This window comes from Castor canadensis, chromosome 6 (assembly GCF_047511655.1).
Source record: "Castor canadensis chromosome 6, mCasCan1.hap1v2, whole genome shotgun sequence".
NCBI lineage: Eukaryota > Metazoa > Chordata > Mammalia > Rodentia > Castoridae > Castor > Castor canadensis.
In genome coordinates this window covers 12381211-12404327 of record NC_133391.1, presented here as the reverse complement: position 1 = coordinate 12404327, position 23117 = coordinate 12381211, and the positions used below count along the sequence as shown (strand labels likewise).

General features: G+C 56.9%; 1 protein-coding gene across 8 annotated transcripts in view; it reads right to left on the bottom strand.

Moving 5' to 3' along the window:
• Positions 1-23117, bottom strand: part of Gtf2ird1 (GTF2I repeat domain containing 1) — a 75269-nt gene that overhangs the window by 38833 nt on the left and 13319 nt on the right. For all 8 annotated transcript variants that reach the window (XM_074075749.1, XM_074075751.1, XM_074075754.1 and 5 more), the window contains exons 2-8: positions 12942-13076; positions 10812-10953; positions 7772-7927; positions 6427-6610; positions 5588-5898; positions 4512-4601; positions 3378-3461 (exon numbers count right to left, since the gene is read on the bottom strand). In XM_074075749.1, the coding sequence (XP_073931850.1) occupies positions 3378-3461; positions 4512-4601; positions 5588-5898; positions 6427-6610; positions 7772-7927; positions 10812-10953; positions 12942-13070 (1096 nt within the window). In that variant the 5' untranslated portion in view covers positions 13071-13076. The remainder of the gene's footprint in view (positions 1-3377; positions 3462-4511; positions 4602-5587; positions 5899-6426; positions 6611-7771; positions 7928-10811; positions 10954-12941; positions 13077-23117) is intronic.

Genomic DNA, 23117 nt, shown 5'->3' with positions numbered 1-23117 from the left:
CAACCAAAGTCCTACGTGTGACTCCATCGCCTCGGCCCTTACTTACCCCACCACCTTTTCACTTGCTTCTCTGGCCCCCTGGTCTACTCCCCATCCTCTTCTCCACACACCACAGGCCTCCCGCCCTCCTTCTGTCCTCATAAGCCTAGAGCAGCCCCCACCTTCCCTACTCACAACCTCCCTTCGACTGCTGTGTGTGTCACCACCTGACAGGACACACATGACCACACACACTTGTCCACTGCCTGGAACCCAAGTGCCAGGGGAACAGGGACTGTGTGCACTGCCCCAACTCTGGGACACAGACAGACAGGGCGGGCTGCACTGCAGGTGCTCCCTGCATGGTGCTGAATGAACAAGTCAGTGAATGAATGATGACTGACTGAATGACCGATTGTAGCTTCAGGCCAACTTTTTTTTTTTTCATTTCTTTGTGGTGCTGGAATGTAGCTCCCTCACCTCCAAGCTACGGGGTTTTTCACCCATCCACCAAATACTCGGAGACAGGGTCTCACTGTGGAGCCCAGTTTGGCTTGGCACTCATGATCCTCCTTAGTCTCAGTCTCCCTCGTGCTGAGATTACAGGTGTGCTGCACCATCTCCAGCACCCAAATACCTAAGTACGATTATGTACTCGGGACAAGCCGGCACTCGCGTGAGCCTTCCCTTTTGTCCCTACGGCTTTGCTGTGCTCCCACAGGTGCAGCCTGGAGCTGACCTCTCCCCTTCCCTACATCCCAGCCATGCCCCAGCCAGGGCAGGCGCAGCTGCACAGGTGGCCCTTGGGCTGGCGTCGCTGACATCTGTGTACTGTTGCTGCTCTGCGTTGGTGGCTTTGGCAGCCAGATCTCACTGTGAAGTCACACTTAGCTCGTTGTCAGATTAAACCCTGGAAGTCACAACAGCTGTCAAACCACTTCGTCCCCACCCCTGCCTCCCTGCCAAGCCTCCAAGACTTGAGCAATGGCTTCTGGAGTGCACGTGAACTTGTCCAAAAACAACTTGTCCTCAAAGCTCGGCTCCTTGCTGGGCCTGTCTGTAAAGCAGGAGCTTTGATGGCCCCCAGGTGCTGCCCACAGGGAGGAAGTACACACGCACAGGGTCTCAGTGCTCTGACCACACTGTCGTCCTCCTTCAGTGCAGCTTGAACTCCGGGCCTACGTCTGGAGCCATTCCACCAGCCCCTTTTTTTTTGTGATAGGATTCTTGGAAACAGGGTCTTGAGAACTATTTGCCCAAGGTGACTTCGAACTGCAGTCCTCCTGATCTCTGCCTCCTGAGTGGCTGGAATTACAGGTGTGAGCCACTGGTGCCTGGCCAGCTTCAAAGTCTTCCCAGGCGACAAATGACCTGGGGGTTTCCAGACGCTTGGAATTTCCCCAACTCATTCCTTTTCTGTTTGCTTTCCACCTGGGCATGCAGTCTTATCGTGGCCCACTGCACACAGATTCCGGTGGCTGGAAGGACAGCAGCAGGCTTGGGCACGGTGACCCATGTTATGCAGGTTACTTCAGGCTGCCAGACGACATCACATCCATGGAGTTTTCCACCCATGGGGGCCACTTGGATGGAACTCTGGCCTGAGAACGGGAGGCCTTGGCCAAGCCAAGCCCTGCACTCTGTCCTGGACTGGGCCTGGAGGTCTGGCTGGCCGGACCTTCCCCAGGCAGCAGATATCCTGGCTCCTCCCCAGGTCCCTATTCCCATGGCTGCTGCCCAGCTGGCTCACCTGCCTGGGGCAGAGGACACTCAGGTGCAGAAGAAGCCCTGGTGGTGGCCTTGGTGGTCCCTGAGAACCACCTGCCACATTCAGCCCCTCCCCAGCAGGAAGCCCCACCTGGGTCCCCAGCCTGAGGCCTCGCTTCCTCTGAGCTGTCCTTGCTTCCTGACCAACTACTGTGTGCTCCTGCATGCATGCTGCAGCATGGTGTTTACCACCACTGTATACTGTCACAGACACATCTTCAGCCACTTGCTGAAGGGCCCCTAGACCAGTCGGGGCCTGAGTCACCCCCACTGTCGTGCCTCATAGAAGATGTGGCTCAAAATACACAGGTGACAGGTGAGCAGACAGGTGAAGGCTGAGGAGGATGCCGAGATGGAGGGTGCACAGGCTGGGGAGGTACAGGGACCGAGGTGGGGTCGCTGGCCAGCACGAGGAACTCCTGCAAAATGTCCCTGTCCTCTCCCCACCAACGTGCAGGGCGTTCCCAGGTCCCCTCCTCCTCTGCTGCCTCTCGGCCTCGTGGTCACTAAAACTCTGGGGTGGGAGTTGGGGGGTCCCTTCCTTCCCTCTCTGGGATCATGGCGCAGAGGGTCATTCCTGCAGCATTGGCCAGCCTGCATGATTCATGCGATATCTGATATCACACCCGTGTGGTCACAGAGTAATCTGTGGTAGCTTGTGCCATCTCTGAGTGGCTCAGGGTCACCCACTCAGGCAGGGGACACACTGTGCTGGCAGGGAATGAGACGCACAGACCAAGCTCCATAAAGACCAAGCGACAAAGAGACAAAGGAGCTGGGAGGTGGTGGCTCACACCTGTAATCCCAGCTACTCAGGAAGCAGAGATCAGGAGGACCGCGGTTCGAAGCCAGCCCCGGGCAAATAGTTCATGAGACCCTATGTCAAAAAAACCCATCACAAAAAACGGCTGGTGGAGTGGCTCAAGGTGTAGGCCCTGAGTTTGAACCTCAGTACAGAAGAAGCCAGGAGAGAGAGAGGCAGGGCGGAGGAACTCAGGACCACTGAGCCCAGCCCCCACGTCTGCCACCCAGCAGATGAAGTGTGCCAACACGGAAGACCCCAGCCTGTGAAGTCGTACCCTGGGTTTGCCACCTGGAGTGAGGTGGACTGGGATCTGCTGTCTGAGCCCAGCTAGGGACCCAAGAGGTGCCAGGCACTGTCCTGTCCCTCAGAGTCAGCAGCAAGCAAGGCACATAAGTGTACAACATTTCAGGGCTGTAGGGGACCCTGGGCCCTTTGGCCCAGGCTAAAGACCTGAAGGCTCCCTGGAGGAGGTGCCTCAGAAGTTTGAACCCCCCGAAAGGTCCAGGGCCTGCCAAGCAAGGAATGACACAAACGCTGTAGGGGACACACCAACTTCTAAAGCCCACAGAGAGGCAGTCTGTCTTCAGCCTGTCCCTCTTCCCACTGGGGACTCCAGGCCTGGGGCTTTGCCATCAGTACCGCACCCTCCCGAAGAGCGTGAAAGGGAAATATTGACACAACCACCCCCTCCCCAGACAGGAGAGCCCACGCTGGATGACACGCACGGGTGACAACATATGGCTCCTGCCGCAGTGTTGGGGAACACAAGTGACTGCTACATAATGAGATGGGTGCTCGGCGGGGGTGCCCGGCCTCGCCCACTCACCATATCTGCTGTTGAACAAGATCTGCACGCATTCCCGGAGTGTGTTGATGTCCTCTGTGTCCTTCAGGAACATGTCCCACTTCTCTGTCAGGACACAGGAGGGACTGTGAGAGCCACCACTCGCTGCCTCCCGGTGACCCGCCTGGCTGGCCACTCCGTTCTCTCTCCACTGGTCTGGCTAACCGGGGACCAGCCCAGCATCCAGAAGTGACACACCCACGCGCACCGCAGCCCAGCACCATCCCGGGGGGCCCGTGCCCACCAAGGTCTCCCACTGTGCTCTTCCGCCTGGTCAGCCAGGTCCTTCATTCTGACGCCAGGGGACAGGGCTTTTGTTTAGTTTTGTTTTGGTGGGCCTGGGGTTTGAACTCAGGGCTTCAGGCTTGCAAAGCAGGGGCTCTACCACTTGAGCCACACCTCCTGTCCATTTTGCTCTGGTTATTTGGGAGATTGGGGCGGGGCGGGCTCATGAACTTTTGGTCCAGGCTGCCGTTGAACTGAGATCCTCCTGATCTCAGCCTCCCCTGTAGCTAGGATTACAGGCGTGAGTCATGAGCGTCTGGCTTTCTTTTGTTTGTTTGAGACAGGGTCTCACTATACAGCACAGGCTGGCCTTGAACTTGTGATCCTCCCGCCTCAGTCTCCCCAGTGCTGGGAAGTGATGCAATTTCTGAGGCCAGGTCAGAAAAGACGGGGAGGATATCGGCTGTCCTGTTGGGAGGATGTCTCAAGCAACCCCACAAACTGGCCCTCGTGGGGAGGAGCGGAGAGGCCTCTGCCCAGGGCCACGTGAGCGAGCCTGGACCTGGCTCTCCAACCTCAGTCGAGCCTTCAGATGAGGCTGCAGCTCCAGCCAACATCGTGACCACAGCCACAGGACGGTCCCTAAGCCATGTTGATCCTGTGGGCTCGGAGACCAGGGAAACTGAGATGTAACAAATGCTTACTTTAATGTAGATTTCAGGGGCAACTTGTTACCCGGCGCAGCTACCTATTACACCCTGGCTTTCCTCACAGCCCCTTTGGGCAGAGCCGGTCCTCCTTCCCCTCACAAACACAGTGGACACCTTTCCACTTCAGCCAACAGCATGCAGGTGCTCACTCTGGCCAGACGTCCCCGAGTGTACCACGTACCTGACTTGTCATGGACGATAGAGAAGAGGATACGTTTAGAGGCATGGACGTTCTGAATGAGAGGCCCCGTGCGCCCCGGGGGCTTCTGTCCTGGACAAGGGAGAAGAAAGGTGCCAAGTTCATGGTGGGCCTCGGAGAAAGACCCAGCCCCAGCTCATGGGCTCTGGCCCCAGGGAATAAAAGCCTCACCTAAGGGAGACCCCAGAATGGAGTCCCATGGCCATGAACTCAAGGCTAGCTCCCTGCTCAGGACCCGGGTCACCTGCACCTGTTTGCTGCCCAAAGGTCAGGTCAGCGAGCATTGGAGGTCACCTCTCCCAAGTGAGGACACTTGCGACAGGTGTAGCAGTACTGGCCCCTGGGCACTTGTGGAGGGGGTCTGTGTCTTTCTTTTTCTCGTAATAGCAGTAAATATTTGCTGTTATCTTTTGGGGTGGTACTGGGGTTTGACCCCAGGCCTCACGCTTGCTAGGCGGGTTCTCCACCACTTGAGCCACTCCACCAGCAACGGCAAATATAACTTAGAAGTACCTACTGTGTGCCACGCATTCACCGTGAATATGGCACATCTATTGAAATAAAGTGTGAGCACTTCATTTATTTTTTCACACTTATTTTTTCTGGCCCAAAGCATTTTGGAAAAGAAATACTCGATCTGTTCCAGCATCCCCATTTAACAGATGACAAAACTGAGGCTCAAAGGGGTAGGGTTTGCCCTAGCATTCACAGACACCATGGAGAAACTAGGACTGAACCCATGTCTTCCTCAGTCCCAGCCGACCCTTCTCTTCAGCTCGCCAGTACCTTGAATCCGAGCTGGGTATGCAGTAGGTATGCATTAAATGCATGTGGACTGATTAGAGTTGTTTACTCTCTTCAGAGTGAGCCTCCCCAGGCATCTTTTTGGTCTCAGGCTAAGAACTGTTTCTAGACCCAAGTTCAAATAAGGCTCAGCTGGACGCCACCTGCCCAGTCCACCCCTTGCTCAGAAACGCCTCCTTCGGGGTAAGCCGGTGCTCTGCATGGGTGACCCCCCCACCCACCCAAGACAAGCAAGGTCCCCACAGCAGCATTACCACAGCAGTCGGAGAAGTCCTGGGCACTGGTGGCCTTGGGCTCAGGCACGGGTCGGCTCAGGCCCAGGTCGCCGGGGGCCGTGGGGCAGGCAGGCGCCTCCTGCTTCAGCTCCCGGACGGCGTGGCCGGGCAGCGCAGTGGCGTACAGGAAGCTGGCCATGGAGGAGGAGGTAGCAGTGGGGGGCAGCTCCTGGGGGGCGAGCTTGGGGGCCTGGCCATGGAGGCCACAGTCCGGGGACCTCTTGGGGAGCAGGGAGATTCCGTTCAGCTCCATCAGGGCCTTGGAGTCACGCCCAGCATCATCGAGTGGCCTGGGTGACAGAGGGGACACAAGGATGGCTTTGTACATCCGTGTCACCTGTCTCTCCATGGACTGTCCACACCCCCTGCAGAGCACAACGGCCCTGTGGGGCGGGCAGGACAGGAGCCAGGCCCCGCTCTATAGGCGGTGATGCAGACCTGGAGGCGGCCGGGCCACCAGAGAACCTGGGCCTGCGCCAGGCCTCTGTGCTCCAGGCCAGCAATCACGGCCTCCAGCTGGCCACCTCCCATCCCGTCTGCCTCCTTCCCTGCCCAGTCTCGTTAGGCCCTGGCTGTCTTCCTGGCTGCCAGGTGATGGATGGTACCTGTCCTGGGCCAGCCACCAAGACCTCATCAACCACCAGTCCACAAATGAGCCCCATGACCACGAGAGTTCCACCCATGCCACAGGCTCACCACTGCCCACTTCAGTATTTTAGAACGTAGCCTAGGCTGGACTTGAACTCGCACTCCTCCTGCCCCGGCCTTCTGGGTGCAGGGATTACAGGCGTGTACCACCACACACGGCTCTCACTCACCTCTTGAGCTTGAAGCGGATGCGGTGGCTGTGCTCCAGGATGGCCATGAGAGCCTTGGGGTCGTACTCGGCTGGCCTCTGGAAGGCCAGGCCTTCGGGCAGCCCCTGCACGGCCAGCAGCCCCGGCTCCCTGAGCAGCCTCTCGTAGGGCAGTGGCACCACACTGGCCCTGCCCAGGGCCTCGCCTGTCGGGGAGCGAGGACAGGCGCTGAGCACAGGTGGCAGAAAGGAAGGGGCTGGGGTAGGTGTGCCCCCGAGCTGGGCAGTATTGAGGGACCCCCATTTGATGCAGCATGCCCACGTCACCACAGACAGTACAGGACAACCCCAGAGGCTGTCTGCCCTTGATGGCCTGGGGCTCCCTGCTAAAGGAGGGTGGTCATGCCCCTCTCCACTCCAGACCTGGGTTCTGGTACCTGATAGTCACCTGATTCTGCCCAAGGGGACCAAGACAGGGTGGACACAGAGGCTCAGCCCAAGCCCCGTAGCTGGCAAACTGTCTACAGTGGCACAGCCAGCTGTGTGACAAGTCCTTCCAGACCAGAGTGGCAGCGTGGCCACTCAGGGCCTCTGGACCCATGGTCACCCTTGGCCTCCTCCTCCTTATACTGCAAGTATCCCCTGAGACCTTTGCAAGCACAGAAGCAAAGGTTGCAACAGGGAAAGAAAGAGCCAGAAATAAATGAGGCGAGATCCCTAGGGCCAAATGGACCTGCCCAAGGTCACCCAGGGAGGGCAAAGGTCACCTTGAGAGCTCTAAGAAGGTCTGCAATCTGACCCTTCCCAAGGGAGGTAAGGCCAGGTCTCCTTTCCCTACCCCCTACCAGACAGACTTGGCTGACCTGTCAGCTTTCACTCAGTCATGCAACAAACACACTCAGCACCAGCCATTGTTAAGCCCTAAAATGCAGGCTGGAGGACAGCCAAAAAGGACGAACACTGTCCTTAGTGAGGGGATGGGGCACAAATAGGTATCCGAGGGGCTCCAACCCAGGGGAGGGGGCTTCCCAAGGCTAAGCCTGAGAATGAGTCCCCCAGAGAGAAGAGGCGAAGGTGGTCCCCAAAGCCACACCGTGCTAAGGCTGGAGGTGGGAGACAAGGGCTGGAGGGTGGCAAGGGACAGGACAGTTGTGGAGGCCCTATGCCATGCTGAGGACAAAGGGAGCCCTCACAGTCAGACTCACGCTTTGGAAAGAGGCCCCTGGTCCTGGGCAGGCAGGCAGTGGGGGAGGGGACAGCAGGGAAGAGCAGGGGACGTGCCACAAAGGCCAGCACTACAGGGAGTCAGGATGGGGCCCGCCTGCCCTGGGGCTGCCCCCGCCCAATGGAATGAGGTGGGATCTTACTATAAAGAACGTCAAACACCTCCTCCACCATCTTCTGCAGGAGGTACACATCCGAGCCGTGCTCCAGGGAGGACCGCGGGACACTCCGGCCACCACCCTCGCCCCGCTGCACCTTCTTAGGATGTTCTGCCTCTGGATCCTTCCACAGGGGACCCCCTGTAGGAGAAGAATATGTGGGGTACAGTGAGCACACGTCTCAAAACCCACGCCTCAGCTGGGCACCAGTGGCTCCCGCCTGTAATCCCAGCTCCTCAGGAGGCAGAGATCAGGAGGATCATGGTTCAAAGCCAGGCCCAGGCAAATAGTTCTGGAGACCCTATCTCAGGTGGTAGAGCGCCTGCCTAGCAAGTGTGAGGCCCTGAGTTCAAACCCCAGTGCTACCAGAAACAACAAAAACCACCATCAAAAAAAAAAGCCCATGCCAAGCCTGAGGTACAAGCGAGTGAACGAATGAAGGGATCCAACCCTAAACGCTCCACCAAGAGCCATCGGTCCCTGCAGAGTTACCAAGCTGTGGGTCTCATCTCTGGCCACCTCTAACTAGCGGGGGACCCCAGCTAAGTCCTGTCCCTCTCTGAGCCTCTGGCCTGGCTGAGAACTGGGGCTCCCTGAGTATCTGTTCCGGACGCCCCATTCTGTCTCTGGCACTAACCGAGTATCTAGGCCCGTTTTCTGCTGTGTCCCCCAACCCCACAAACACACACATACGGGACTGCAAAGACGGAGACTCATGCTAGGCTGAGGAACTGGGAATGTCCGTTGACCCTTCTAGAACATGCTAGAAGCTGCATCAGAAAGGGGACACAGAGGGCCCCCTCCCAGCTCTCCTTTGGGAAGCTATAAATGGCGGCTTTTCCTGGGCTCTGGAAACCCAGGTGCATCTGCCCAGCATGGGACCGGGAACCACAGGACACTGTCACGCCCACTGGCCCGGCCCTGTCCCCACCCCTACGGTGAAAAGGCGCTGATGGCTGCATACAGCTGGGGCTGCGGCCACCCCACAACTAAGCATGTGCCCAGCGCTGGGGGATGTCCTTGTCCAGGACGGCTGATCTAGCACACTATTAACAGTAATGACGACAGCTGGTGGCCGTGTCTCCTGAGTGTGACTTAAGTTTCTGCGCGGCTGTGTCTGCAGTGCCCCAACGCCCATGCCTCTCTCTTCTATTTCGGGGGACCAGGCTGTGATCCAGACTGACTGTCCCTTACCCAACGTGTGTGCCACCAGAAGGGTCTCAGATTCGAGATTCTTTGAGATTCTGAAATATTTGTGATTACGTAATGATCTTTTCTGGGGGGATGGGACCCCAATCTAAACATGAAATTCCCTTTGGTTGCACCTACGTCTGTGCGCCAGCCCAAAGGTCGTCTAATGAAATATTTCTTGCTGCCCGTCGGCGGCTCACGCCTGTAATCCCAGCTACTCAGGAGGAGGAGATCAGGGGGACTGCGGTTCAAAGCCAGCCCAGGTAAATAGTTCTTGAGACCCTATCTCGAAAAAACCCTTCACAAAAAAGGGCTGGTGGAAAAAAATATATACATCTGTATTTCTGATGCACCTATGGTATTTTCCACTTGTGATGCTATGCTGCACTCAAGTCTCAGATTTGGGAGCAATAAGGATTTTGGATTTCAGTTTGGGTCGTTCATCCTGGGCAGGTGGCAGAGCTGGGGGAGGGGCCAGGCTGTCTGACTATAAGGCCTGCTCTTTTTTTTTCTTTTGGCAGCACTGGGGTTTGAACTCAGGGCCTCACGCTTGCTAGCCAGGCGCTCTACCACTTGAGCCACTCCCCCAACCCTCTTTTGTGTTGTGTTTTTTTTTTTGAGATAGGGTCTCGAGAACTATTTGCCTGGGCTGGCTTCGAACTGCGATCCTCCTGATCTCTCCCTCCTGAGTTGCTGGGATTACAGGTGTGAGCCACCACGCCCAGTCAGGGCTGGTGCTCTTAAACCTCAACCTTGACCATGAATTTGGAATCCATGTGGGCTCCATGCCAGCCTGGGTGCTGACCTTCAGGGCTGGGAGATAGACCCTAACCTGCCACCAAAGTGAACCTGCCTTCCTCAGGAGGCCAAAGGTGCCAGACACCAGACAGAGAGTTAGGGCTGGGGAGCTGGGAGTGTTGCCGGGCCGTGGGAGCGGGGAGGACCGTAAGGCTGGAGGCTGGGGAGGAGCCCGCCAGGCAGAGGTGAGTGAGGACTGGGGGATGGACGGACAGGGCTCCGAGGCCTAATAACAAGGGCCGCCTGCCTCGTGGCTCCGGGTTCACAGCTGGGGTGCTGGACTTCTCAGGGACCCTGTCCCCAAGCAAGACCCCTGGATGGGGGTACTCTGCACCTCCCGAATCCTGAAGGGGTACAGCCAAGAGAACATAGGGCTCGAGGTCAGAGCCTGGATTTGAACCCTGCCCACTCCCACCAACAACCAGCCGTGTGGCCCTGGGGGAGAGGCAGTGATCGCCCGCTCGGCTTCGATCTCTCGACTGTAAACTGGGGTGACAGTTCCACAAGGTCGCTAAGAAAGACAACAGGGTTCCCAGCACACAGCTGGCCCAAAGTGAGGTTTTAGTACTGACAGGTCGTGTCTACTGCCCTGGTAAAACTCGACCATGCTTGGCACAGGACACAGACTTGGTCACTCTGTCCCCAGAGCCTCCAGGAAGTGACTCTGACGATGACTGTGACAGCCCCATAGGACTGATGTTCAGATAAAGATGTTCACCTGGGAACAGCGTCACAGGTTGTGCAGTCAACAAACTTCAGGTGAACAGGGGCCACACGCTAAGGACACAGCACTGGCCTCTGTGTCCCCATCTGAATGTGGACATGAGGTGGCCAGCTGTGGCCTGCCAGGGGTTCAGTCACAGTATAGACCAAGGGACTGGTGGATGGTCACCCATGATGGAGTCAGGCCGGGAAGCTGGGACAACCACGCTGTCCAGCTTACACGCAACATGGGGCCACCCTGGCAGGGCATGGAGGGACAGGCCAGGGCTCGGGTCCTCAGGGAGCAGGGGACAGGGGCAGCTGGGGTACTCACGGCAGAACCGCAGGAAGTCGGACTGGAGCTCCTTCCGCGCGTTCAGGAATATCCTCCCCTTCTCGGTGCCCACCACGAAGGCGCTCTCTTCGTGCACGGCCACACAGGCCACTTCTGCGTTCAGCTTGGACAGTGCAGAGCACTGGGGGGAATGGCGCGCGTGAGCACGAGACCCCGAGCCCCGGCACGGCCAGGGCCAGCTGTGTGGGGGTCCATGAGCTCCCGGCTGCCTGGGACCCCCAGTTATCACTGCGAGAGGAATGAATGAAGCACCCCAGTGTCCCCTGGGCCCCTCCCAGGTCCTTCTTGCTCTGGCTGTGCTGCTTGCCTTGACCCCAACCTGGTGACGTGCATCCTGGATGCTCCCAAGACAGATTCCAGCTTCCAGGCCACCTCAGCCCCTTCCCACAGTGAGACAGGGCAATAACAACTCTAAGTGGGCTGCGTGTGGTGCTCAAGTCTATAATCCCAGACACTTGAGAGGTGGAGGTCTGGAAGAACACGGTTAGAGGCTAGTCCAGGGAAAAAGTTAGCAAGACCCCATCTCAACAAAAAAGTCAGGTGCAGTGGTATACACTGTAATCCCAGCTACACAGGAGGCTGTAGGTAGGAGGATCACAGTCTGAGGTCAGCTTGGGCAAAAAAGCCTGAGACCCTATCTGAAAAATAAAAGCAAAAAAGAGCTGGGGTGGTGTGGCTGAAGTGGTAGGGCACCTACCAAATCAGCGCAAAGCCCTGAGTTCAAATCCCGGCACCCCCACCCCCCTCAAAAAAACCTCTAACACATTGGCAACCAGGTTTTTCCTGTGGCTCCAGGTTGAGGCTGGTGGCCCCACTATGTAGAGGGGTTCCTACACCCACAGCGGGCAGCTGCCTGCACAGGAAAACCCTGCTGTAAAGCCACACGCTCCTATGAAGTCTGCTTTCTGATCAGAACCTCTGTGCTGTGTGACCTACGACAGGTTCCTCAACCTCTCTGGGCCACAGTCCTGCCTCCTGTACCACCGCAGTGGGAGCCCACTCTGGTGAGGACATGGGACCACGCAGGGTTGGCAGCCCTGCCCCCAGGTCAGGCGCCAGGGGCTCACACCTGTAATCCCAGCTACTCAGAGATCAGGAGGATCAAGGTTCAAAGCCAAAAGGGCCGGTGGAGTGGCTCAAGGTGGAGGCCCTGAGTTCAAACCCCAGCACCTCAAAAAAAAAAAAAAAAAAAAAAAAAAAAAAGGCGAGCTCTTTTCTCTCCTGGCCGCCACACCACAGAACATTAACCAAAATGCCACAAATAAGCCCAGGTTTGTCACAGGGAAGTGGCCCTCAGGGCTGGGGGCATGGCTCAAGTGGTAGAGTGTTTGCCCAGCATGTGCAAGGCCCTGGGTTCAAATCCCGGCACTGGCAAAAATAATGCCGGCCATTCCAGCACTCGTGACTTGAGGCCAACGAGGCCACACAGTGAGACTATCTCAAAAAAACAATTTAAACGCAATGACAACATGTGGCCACAGCAGCCCATGGCAGCCCCCAGCCCCACCCCACCCCAGCCCAGCCCAGCCCAGCCCAGCAGGACACAGTGCGGAGCGAGCTGCTGGCTCCCACCTCTGGCCCAGCCATCTCCTAAAGCAGCCTTTGAGCCGCCCACAAGAGGAACAATCCAGAAAGGGGTGCACCTGCTGACTGCACACTTGGTCAAGCCGTGTGACGTCAGACACGCACCGCCTTCTCTGAACTGTTACTTCACACCGGTAGATCTTTTTTATTTGCTTAGTTTTACTTTTTTTGTGTGTGGAGGTGGGTGTGGGATTTGAACTCAGGGCTGCACACTTGCAAAGCAGGTGCGCTACCACTTGGGCCACACCTCCCATCCATTTTGCTCTGGCTATTTTGGAGATTGGTCTCATGAACTGTTTCCCCAGGCTGGCCTCAAACCCTGATCCTCCCAATCTCAGCCTCCCAAGTAGCTAGGATTACAGGCGTGAGCCACGGGTGCCTGGAACTCGTCAGTGATCCTCCTGCCTCAGCCTCCCGGGGGCTCCAGGGCTGGGTTTAATGGACCTGACCTCGCTCGGGCCATGGCGGGACGTCACCAGGCCGGGTCCCAGCTGCACTCCCCTCCCCCGAGGGCGCGGCGCTCACCATGGAGTCTAAGGCAGACACAAGGCTGTTGATAATCTCCCGTTTGTGAGCGAAGGCGGTGCTCCAGTGGTCAGGCCCGCAGCCGTTGGCGTTGGCGGGGATGTCACAGCGCTTACCCAGCAGGGCCATGGCCACCTGGAGGGAGGGAGGAGGCAGAGGGCGGTGGGCACGAGACATGGGGGCCGGGCAGGCCGCCCCACGCAGGCAGCTCTAGCCATGGCCCTCCCCTGCTCACACACCCGCCATGGCTCCCGACTACCCCATGCACTCTTTTGGTTTTAGGTTTTTGTTTTTTTGTGGTACTGAGGTTTGAACTCAGAGCCACTCCACCAGCCCTGTTTTAGTGAAGGATTTTTCAAGATAGGGTCTCAAGAACTATTTGCCCAGGCTGGCTTCAAACCACCATCCTCCTGATCTCTGCCTCCTGAGTAGCTGGGATTACAGGCGTGAGCCGCCCACCTCCCAGCTGTTTTCTTTTTTTGAGACAGAATTGTGCTGTGTAGTTCAGGCCAGCTTCTAACTCACAGTCCTCCTGCCTCAACCCAAGTACCGGGATTACAGGCGTGTGCCACCCGCCTAGCTCACTCCTCAGCCCCGTATCCTGCTCTGGTCTCTGGTCTCGCTTACACCCTCCACACCAGATACCCCAAGCTTCACCACCCCTTAGAGACGCCTGGTCCTTCCTACCCCTTCTGCAGGTGGCTTCCTTTAGCCTCAATCACCTTCCTGGCCACTGTCCCTGCAGTCATCAACTGTCTGGCCACACGCTCCACTGCAGTGTGGCTGGGCCGGCCGGCGCCCTCTTGCATGGCCTCTGGGCTCTGCCACCAGCTCCCATGCAGGGCCACTGCCGCAGGCCAATGACCTGTCTACGTCCCGGCTGTGGGGCTCAGCCTGTAAGGCAGAAACCACTGCCCTCCCGGCTTTCCCGAGCCAGGACTTTGTCCTGGGGCCCCTGCACTGGCTCCCCAGGGGCCTGGGCAGCTCTACGTACAGAAACCGGCTCCCTGGCTCCTGATTTGGTCCAGCCCACCCACAGGAGAACAGGGACCAGGGACGAGACTCTTGGATTCCCTCTGTGGGCTGTGCCTCAGGGACCTGGCCAGCTGTAGCAGCCAGCTCAGGAGAGTGACAGGTGTGGGAGGGGCTGTGCCTCCTCTGCCACCTGCAGACAGGGACTCCTGGCCCACACTGGTGCCAAACCCAGGTCACCTCCTGTCCCCAAGACAGCAGGCTCTGGCAGGGAAAAAGCTGGGTCTGCCCACCACTGTTGTCCCCAGGGTTCACTGCTCCATGCAGGTGACAGGCTGAGGCGTGTGGTCTCGGCCCCAGCCTGGCCGCTCTGCTGTCTTTTGGGACAACAGGGACACAAAGCAGCAGGTGTCCCACAGTGGCGAGCACAATGAAGCTCAGAAGCGTCCACTTCAGTGAGAGAAGCAGCCGGAGGGACCAGAGGGTGGCACAGTGTGGCTGTGGCCTCAGGTCTCACCCACATCTGCTCCGTGGACACAGACAAAGAAGAATTTTCACAGCAGGCCAGGTGACATTTGGCCGAATGTGTACTGGGTTTGCTAAACTGTAGTTCTTGGGCTGGGCGTTGACTTGGTGGATGCTGGCAGAGCGTCCTCAAGGCCCTGGCTTCCACCCCCAGCAACGCAAAATAAAAATAAGCATTTCTAGCCAGGCGCAGTGGCTCACGCCTGTAATCCTAGCTACCTGGGAGGCTGAGATCAGGAGGATCATAGTTCGAGGCCAGCCTGGGCAAACAGCTCACAAGACCCCATCTCCAAAATAACCAGCACAAAATGGACTGGAGGAGTGGCTCAAGTAAGTGGTAGAGCATCTGCTTTGCAACTGTGAAGCCCTGAGTTCAAATCCCAGTCCCTCCAAAAAAAAACTGGAATCCATGGTACTTAGCGATGCTGGGGACGCCCAGGTCACTGACGGGAAGCAGGCCACATGCTAGCATTCTGTGGCACGGGGGCGGGGAGGGGGTCCTCCCAGAGGACCCAGCCAGGAGTTCTGCCTGCCTGGGCTCCTGACCACCCAGGGCCACCCACCCCTGCCGGCCACTCCCTCCTGCTGTTCCCAGAAAAGCCTCAGGGTCCCCAGGCTCCGAGGCTGAAATCAAATCAGTGAGAAGCTGGCGGCACCAGACACCGCTCCAGCCCTGGCTCCTTCTGCCCACGGCCCTAATCCACTTAGTGACAACTGGGGACTGGGAGCCAGAGGGCTGGCACAGGAAGGGGGCTGGGCCAAGAGCCATCCTGAGGTCCCTGTCCTGGCCAGCTGGGCGCCTGTCAGGAGCAGCCAAGGAGAAGCCCTGCCCTGCCCAGGATGCTGGTGGGGACCAACAGCCCCAGGCCCAGCCCGGCCACTGGGGACCAGTCAGGGGAACGGTTTGCATCCCAGAGTTTTCATTGTAAAGCTGAGCCCAAGAAAAGGGAAAAATCAGCCAGGCCCTAGTGGCTCACGCCTGCAATCCCAGCTCCTCAGGAGGCAGAGATCAGGAGGATCACAGTTCAAAGTCAGCCCAGGCAAATAGTCTGCGAGACCCTATCTCAAAAAAAACCTTCACAAAACAGGGCTGGTAGAATGGCTCAAGTGACAGAGTGTGAGGTCCTGAGGCCACAAACTATGACAAGTAGGTCAGCATGCAGAGTGTCCAAGAAAAACGGGATAGCTACTTGGGAGGCTGAGGTTGGGAGGATCGCAGTTTGAGGCTAACCTACACAAATAGTTCTCAAGACCCCATCTCCAAAATAACCAGCACAACATGGACTGGAGGTGTGGCTCGAGGTAGAGTGCCTGCTTTGCAAGCACAAAGCCCTGAGTTCAAATCCCAGTCCCACCGAGAGAGAGAGAGAGAGAGAGAGAGAGAGAGAGAGAGAGAGAAAAGAGAGGGAGAGAAAGAAAGAAGGGAGGGAGGAGGGGACAGTGGGAAGGGAGGTGAGCAAACATCCAAGGACATCAGAAAAGATGTGAAGGCTAAGCGTGGTGGTGTGTGTTTATAATCCCAGCACTGGGGAGACTGAGGCAGGAGGATCACAAATTACAGGTCAGCCTTTGACTATGCAGCAAGACCCTGCCTTAAATAAATAAATAAAGCAAACAATGACGCTGGAACCGAACACAGAGGCGGCCTTGATTTCCGCCCCAAATGCCTCGTCCTCTCTGGGATGACTTGCACTTTTGCTTTGCCAGCCTCAGACCACAGTCCTCCTACTTCTTCTGTCTCCTGAGTAGTTGGGATTACAGCCATGCACTACCATGCTGGGTCCCCAGGATTCTTGATCAAGTTGAATGACAAAGCCAGGAGGCAAGAGTGGTATTTGACTTCCTCTTTGGTTCCATCCACAGGGCTTCCTGCTTTACTCAGAGCAATTGGGATGGCTGGGAACCCATGTGGGACCAGCTGCTAGGGGCTAGGGCCAGCAGAGTCATTGGGGGCTCAAGTAGCAGACGGCTGAGTCCAGGGGCCGAGCTCCACAGACAAAGGACATCCAAAGGGGCCCAGAGGTGAGGAAGAGCAGCCTGCGCCCCAGGGCTCAGCCCTGCCCTCTGAGGGGCCAGCAGAGACTGAGACAGACAGGACCAAACAGCAGAGGGGACAGAGGGGACAGCGGGGAAGGCCGCAGGCTGTGGGGGAGCTGGTCACCCCTGGACGCATGGGCCATCCCCTCAGCTCCTTATTCTACACAGGAGGGCGCCAACCCCCAAGGTGACTTCCACAGCCTGGATGTGGCAAAGCCAGGCCCTGGTGACCAAGTCAGGGTTTCTTCCGCCCCGGGACACCCACAAAGCCCTGCAGAGGCCCAGCTGGCAGTGGGCCCAGGCCACACCCACCAGCACCCTGCCTCTCAGCACGGCAGGGGCACCTGGGGGCGGCAGCCCCTGGGGACTGCTTCTGCTTCTCCTTCAGAGTCCAAGGTCACCACTGGGCCGTGCCATCCCTGGTTGTAGCCAGACTGGGAGCCCAGACCTGCCACTCCTCCGCCAGAGCGTCAGAAAAGCCAGTGCTTGAAGAAGGCAGGCTCAGCTGGGCACTGGTGGCTCACGCCTGTAATCCCAGCTACTCAGGAGGCAGAGATCAGGAGGATCACGGTTCGAAGCCAGCCCTGGGGAAATAGTTCACGAGACCCTAGCTCGAAAAAAAGCCCATCACAAAAAAGGGTCGGTGGAGTGGCTCAAGGTGTAGGCCCTGAGTTCAAACCCCAGGACTGAGAAAAACAAAAAAAGAGCATGAGTGTGACAGGTGTGTGAGAGAGACAAGACAGACTGCACAGTGGTGGAAAGAAAGACACACAGACACACACCAGCCCAGCCAGAATAACAGAGAGCCTGGCCAATCAGGCTACAGAAGGTCATTCACTCCCACGGCCCCAGGTTGAATCAGGAACCGAACAAATGTCACCAGCTGCACACAGCCAGCGTGTCTGCACAGAAACACCCCAAGGTGTTCATTTAACCCTCTCTACATCAGGGGATGAAGGCCGGAAGGTCAGGGGTAGTCAAAGTCAATAGCAGGGGTGAGGGTGCCCACAAAGTCAGGACCACCCATCCCTCCTGTCCTGTATCAGCTCATCCAGGGCCCTCAGAGTCAGCCAAAACCTAGGAGCCACCCAAGTGTCCACTGACAGATAAGTGGACACAGAATGTAGTACACTGTGCATGCTGTGGAATACTACTCAGCCCTAAAAAAGGTAGGAGTTCAGACACACACTACAACACTGACAAACCTTGAGGACACGGTGCTCAGTGAAAGAAGCCAGTCCAACACCACATAATCCCAGTTGTAAAAATGTACAGTGTAGACAAAAATCAGAGACAGAAGGGAGACTGGTGGCTGCTGGGAGATGGGCCTGGGAAGTTAGTGACAGCCCCCAACCCGTCCTCTCACCCTGCTTTCCAGCCACCATGGGGTAAGAAGTTTTCCTCCACCACCATGTTTTGGCTTTGCCCAAAGCTGGAGTAATGGAGCCAGCTGACTGAAATCTCTAAAACCAGGAGGCAAAATAAACCCTTTCTCCTTTAAGTCTCAGACACATGTGGCCACAAGGCAAGGAGTGCAGGAGAGGGGAGCCATTCCTCCCCAGAGCCTCCAGGGGGCGCACGCCTGGCCCACACCTTCATTTTGGCCAAGGGCGATGACTTTGAACTTCTGGCCTCCAGAAGTGTAAGAATCCAGCTTTCTTTCTTTCTTTCTTTTGTTTTGGTGAGACTGGGATTTGAACTCAGGGCCACTTGCAAAACAGGTGCTCAACCTCTTGTGCCACACTTCCAGTCCATCTTGCTTGTTTTTTTAAAATTTTTTTGAGTACTGGGGTTTGAACTCAGGGCCTACACCTTGAGCCACTCCACCAGCACTTTTTTTTTTTGTGATGGGTTTTTTTCAGGAGAGGGTCTCATGAACTATTTGCCTGGGATGGCTTCAAACCTCGATTCTCCTGATCTCTGCCTCCTGAGTAGCTGGGATTACAGGCGTGAGCTATTGACACCCAACCACTTTGCTCTGGATATTTGGAGATGGGGTCTTGAGAACTATTTGCCCGGGCTGGCCTCAAATTCTGATCCTCCCAATCTCAGCCTCCTCAGTAGGTGGGATTACAGACGTGAGCCACTAGTGCCTGGCTGAGAAAGCAGATTTCTGTTGTTTCAAAGCACCAAATCTATAGGACAGATTGAGCACCCAAAATCTGAAATGTTCTAAAATCCAAAACTGTGAGTCAGTAAAGTGGAAAATTCCACCCCGACCTCATGCGACAAGTCACAGTCAACAAACAGGTCCACTGAAAATATCATATGAAGCCGGATGCCTGTAGCTCACACCTGTAATCCCAGCTACTCAGGAGGCAGAGATCAGAAGGATCACAGTTCGAAGCCAACCTGGGCAAATAGTTTGTGAGACCCTATCTCAAAAAAACCCTTCATAAAAATGGACTGGTGGAGGGGCTCAAGTGGTACAGCTCCTGCCTAGCAAGTGTGAGGCCCTGAGTTCAAACCCCAGTGGCACCAAAAAAAAATTATAAACGTTTGAAATTACCTTTCAGCTATGTGCTTTACGTGTAGATGAAAGAGAAACACAATCCGAGAAAATCCCAAATCTGAGCCCACTGCAGTCCCCAGCCTCTCGGATAAGGGACGCTCCCCTGCTGCTTGCTACGACAGCCCCAGGACACTGGCACAGACTCCTCCACCGCCCACACCCCGGGCCCCAGGACGCACCGTCCTCGGGCCTGGGGTTTTGCCGGTAAGTTGTCCAACCCTTTCCCCACCGGACACCCCACAAATGTCACTGGGAAGAGCTGGGCTTTCTGCCGCAGAGAGCAGCAGCTGGCTGGACATTGGAGATGATGGAAAAAAAACGAAAACAAAAAAAAAAAGGCACAGGCAACCTCGCAAAGGCAAAGCCCACCCCACCCAAACGCGCCCCCGCACCAGCTTCTGCCATCTGCCCGCTTCTCCAAAAGGCCTGCGAGAATAAACAGAACCGCCTGCCCTCGGGCTGGGGGAGGGGCTGCCCTCCCAGAGCCTCCCCTCCCCCGTCACTCCAGCCTCTGTCTCGGGGTCCCCAGGAGGGACAGAACCGCCACACTGCTGGATTCCAGCCCTGTCCCCGCTGTGGCTGGAGAGGACACCACAGGCCACAGCCTTGTCTGCTCAGGCCCGGCTCCTGTCTCAGACCCAGCTTCAGAGCAACAGAAGACAACCTGGGGTCACCGTCAAGACACAGGACCCCAAAGGCCCTCCCCAAGTCCCTGCCCACAGAGTCCCCCCTGCGCGGAAAGCAGGACCCTATTCACCCGCTTCTGGTTACTGTAACAAAATACCCTAGGCTCAGGGCTCTATAGAGAAAAAAGGTTTCGGTGGCTGCCTGGCACTGAGGTTCAACGTTCAACAGCGTGACACAGGTCCCCCACCTGGCTTCATCACAGCATGGCAGCAGTGCGAATGTCTGTGTGGTCTCTGTCCTTACAAAGCCACCAGGGCTCAACCATGGGGTCTCCAGCCTGAGACCTAATGCACCGACTTCCCAAAGGCCCCATCTCCCCTCCTCTTAATGCTGTTAGTGTTAAAACTTCGGGGACTCAATTCCTGCCCGGGTTTGGGGACATAAATTGTAATTAAACAGAAGCAAGCCGGGCGCTGGTGCTCACACCTGTAATCCCAGCTACTCAGGAAGCAGAGATCAGGAGGATCACGGTTCAAAGCCAGCCCAGGCAAGTGGTTTGTGAGACCCCATCCCAAGAAACCCTTCACAGAAAGTGCTGTGGAGCGGCTCACGGTGAAGGCCCTGAGTTCAAACCCCAGCACCGCAAATAAATAAAAATTAAACAGCAGAGTCCTGGGGTGAGTCCTGGTGATCTCCTGACTTGGGACAATCACCTCAGCCCTGTGCCCCCCAGTCGGGACTAAGGCAAGGAGCACACAGCCCAATCTGGTCACTGAGACATGAAGGCTTCCAGGAAGTCGTCCTCATGCTCAGAAAGGAGACAGATATCAGCGACGTCCCCTTCTGTGTGTGACCCTCCCCCCCGTCAGGATCCTGAGAGGAACCAGGCAGGTGAGGCCTTCACGGCACAGCAGAGCAAGCCTGTGGACGGTCCCAGCTCTCGTGACCTGGAATCCACACCTCCAGGCTGCAGAAAAGGTAACAGAACTCCATGTTGGCCAGGCGTGGTGGTGCACGCCTGTAATCCCAGCACTTGGGAGGCTGAGGCAGGAGGATCGTGAGCTCCTGGGCAATTTCCTTAAGACTTGTCCCAGAATAAAACTTAAGAAGAGCCGGGGATGAGACTCGGTGGTAAGAGGGCGCAACGGGTATGTGGCAGGCTCTGAATTTCATCCCCAGGACCAAGAAAACCAAAGCACACCGATTCCCCTCCCACGCGGTGGCGAGAGCCGACGGCCTGTGTGCAGGGTCCCTGGGCGTCCAGGGACCAAATGGCCTGGAGTCCCGAGCATCTTGAGACACTGAGTGTCCAGCGCCATGGGACCCTGAGTTTCCGGGGGTCGAGTGTCCTGGGGCCCTAGGTGTCCCTGAAAGGGCTGAGGCCCCTTTAAACGCCCTTTAGAACAGAGGTGGTGGCCCTTCTGCCTTCAGCAGCTGCCCCAGCTGCACAACTCCTACCACAGAGGAGAACCAAGCCCTCCCCGGCCTCAGTTTACCAGGTCACTGGGCACATCCAACGCCACAGGCAAATCTGCACACTGACTGGCGTCTGGCTCCACGTGGGCACAACCCTTGCTCTCCCCTCTGTCCCTGTGCCATCATCCCACATTCTTCTGCTTTTTGCAGGGCTGGGGGTGGAACCCAGGGCATCGCGCGTGCGGGGCCAGCCTGGCAGCCTCTTCTAGATCTGAGTGTTTCAAATCACTCCCAAGACGGGGCGGTGCATAAATAAGTCAGAAAAAAATCGATCCTACTGCCTTTTAAAACCCTGATTCCAGGCACAACTGGACAAGGAGAGAGAAGTGCGTTATGTTCTTTTAGCACTGGGATTTGAACTCAGGGCCTCCCAGCTTGCTAGGCAGGCGCCACTTGACCACTCTGCCAGCCTTTTTGCTTTAGTTATGTTTTTAGGTAGGGTCCTGTGCTTTTGCCCAGGATCGGCCTCTAACCACATCCCTACCTACCTACTTACCCTACAGCCTCCTGCATAGCTGGGCTTACAGGTGTAAGCCACCATGCCCAGCCCGCCAAGTCCTTCAGTGCCTATAATCCCAACACTCAGGAGGCTAAGGCAAGAGGATCAAGAGTTCCAGGCCAGGCCAGGCCAGGCCCTGGTGGCTCACGCCTATAATCTCAGCTGCTCAGGAGACGGAGATCAGAAGGATCATGGTTCAAAGCCAGCCCCGGTCCTCTATCCTGAAAACCCGTCAAAAAGAAAGGGCTGGCGGAGTGGCTCAAGTGGCAGAGCACCTGCCTAGCAAGCTGAGTTCAAACCCCAGTGTCACCAGAAAAAATGAAACAAACCAACAGAGCTGCCCCCAAGGCAGGAGAGGGGCCCCCAGGCAAGGCCAAGGGCACGCTGGGCTTTCCAGGGACACTCTCTCAGGTGGAGGGAGGGGGTCAGCCAGAGCGGTCAGGACCAGGCCTGCCATCTGGGGACTCAGATTCCCTGGGGAACTCGCTAACTGCCACCTCACTTTGTCCTGCGGCCCTGGGAGGGGCCCTGGTGACAGCAGGAGGGGAGGCCGGCTGCCAGCTCTCCACAGGGGTCAGGTTTCCACCCGTTATTTAAAGCCAGCTCCTGGCTCCTGGCGGGCGGGTGACAGCGCAGCTGCCTGCGTGACCAGGATGAGAAGTGGCAGCGAGTGATGTCATCCGGGGCCTGCGTGCCTATGGCAACAGGGTACGCGGCCTTGGAGACTGTAATCCCAGGGCTGCCAGCGCCAGGGCCTCTCGCTGGGTGGCTCCCTGTGGGGACCTCTGACTGGGAGAAGGGACAAGACCCTGCCCCAGCTGAGGGGCACCTGGCCAGGCTCTCACAGACTCGGTTCCCAAGGCCACAGCTTCTGCTGCACACACGTGCGAGACACAGCACAGCTCACACAAGCCAGTGCTGTCACACTTGGTGACACTTGGGCAGGTGCTCCTTCCTGCCTCTGAGGGATCCCCAGGCTGGCAGAGGACATGCAATGACAATAAAGTAGACTGGAGTTAATATGAAAGGACAGTGACACATCTGAGTCGCGTGGTTATACATGGAAAAAACTGACCTCGCTCACCTCTCACACTTACGACTTTTTAGGGTTTTTCTGCGGTACTGGGGTTTGAACTCGGGGGCCTGCACCCTCAGCCAGCCCAGCAGCCGTTTTGTGTTGGGTTTTTTTGAGATAGGGTCTCACCAACTACACTTGAGCCACCCCACCTGCCCTGTTCGTGTTGGGGATTTTTGAGATAGGGTTTCTCATTTAGACTTCAATCCCATTTATCGTTCCTGAAGAGCTGGGAACACAGGCATGTGCTACCACACACCCAGCTATGGTTTGAGATGAGGTCTCTTGAGCTTTTCTTCTCCAGGCTGATCTGTAACCATGAGCCTCCCAGGTTAGCTGGGATTATAGCTGTGTACCACTATGCCCAGCTAGATCTGTACATTTTGTGTAAGTAAATTATTCTTCTACTAAAGACAAGATTAAATAGCATGCAATAAGCATAGGCTGGTGGAG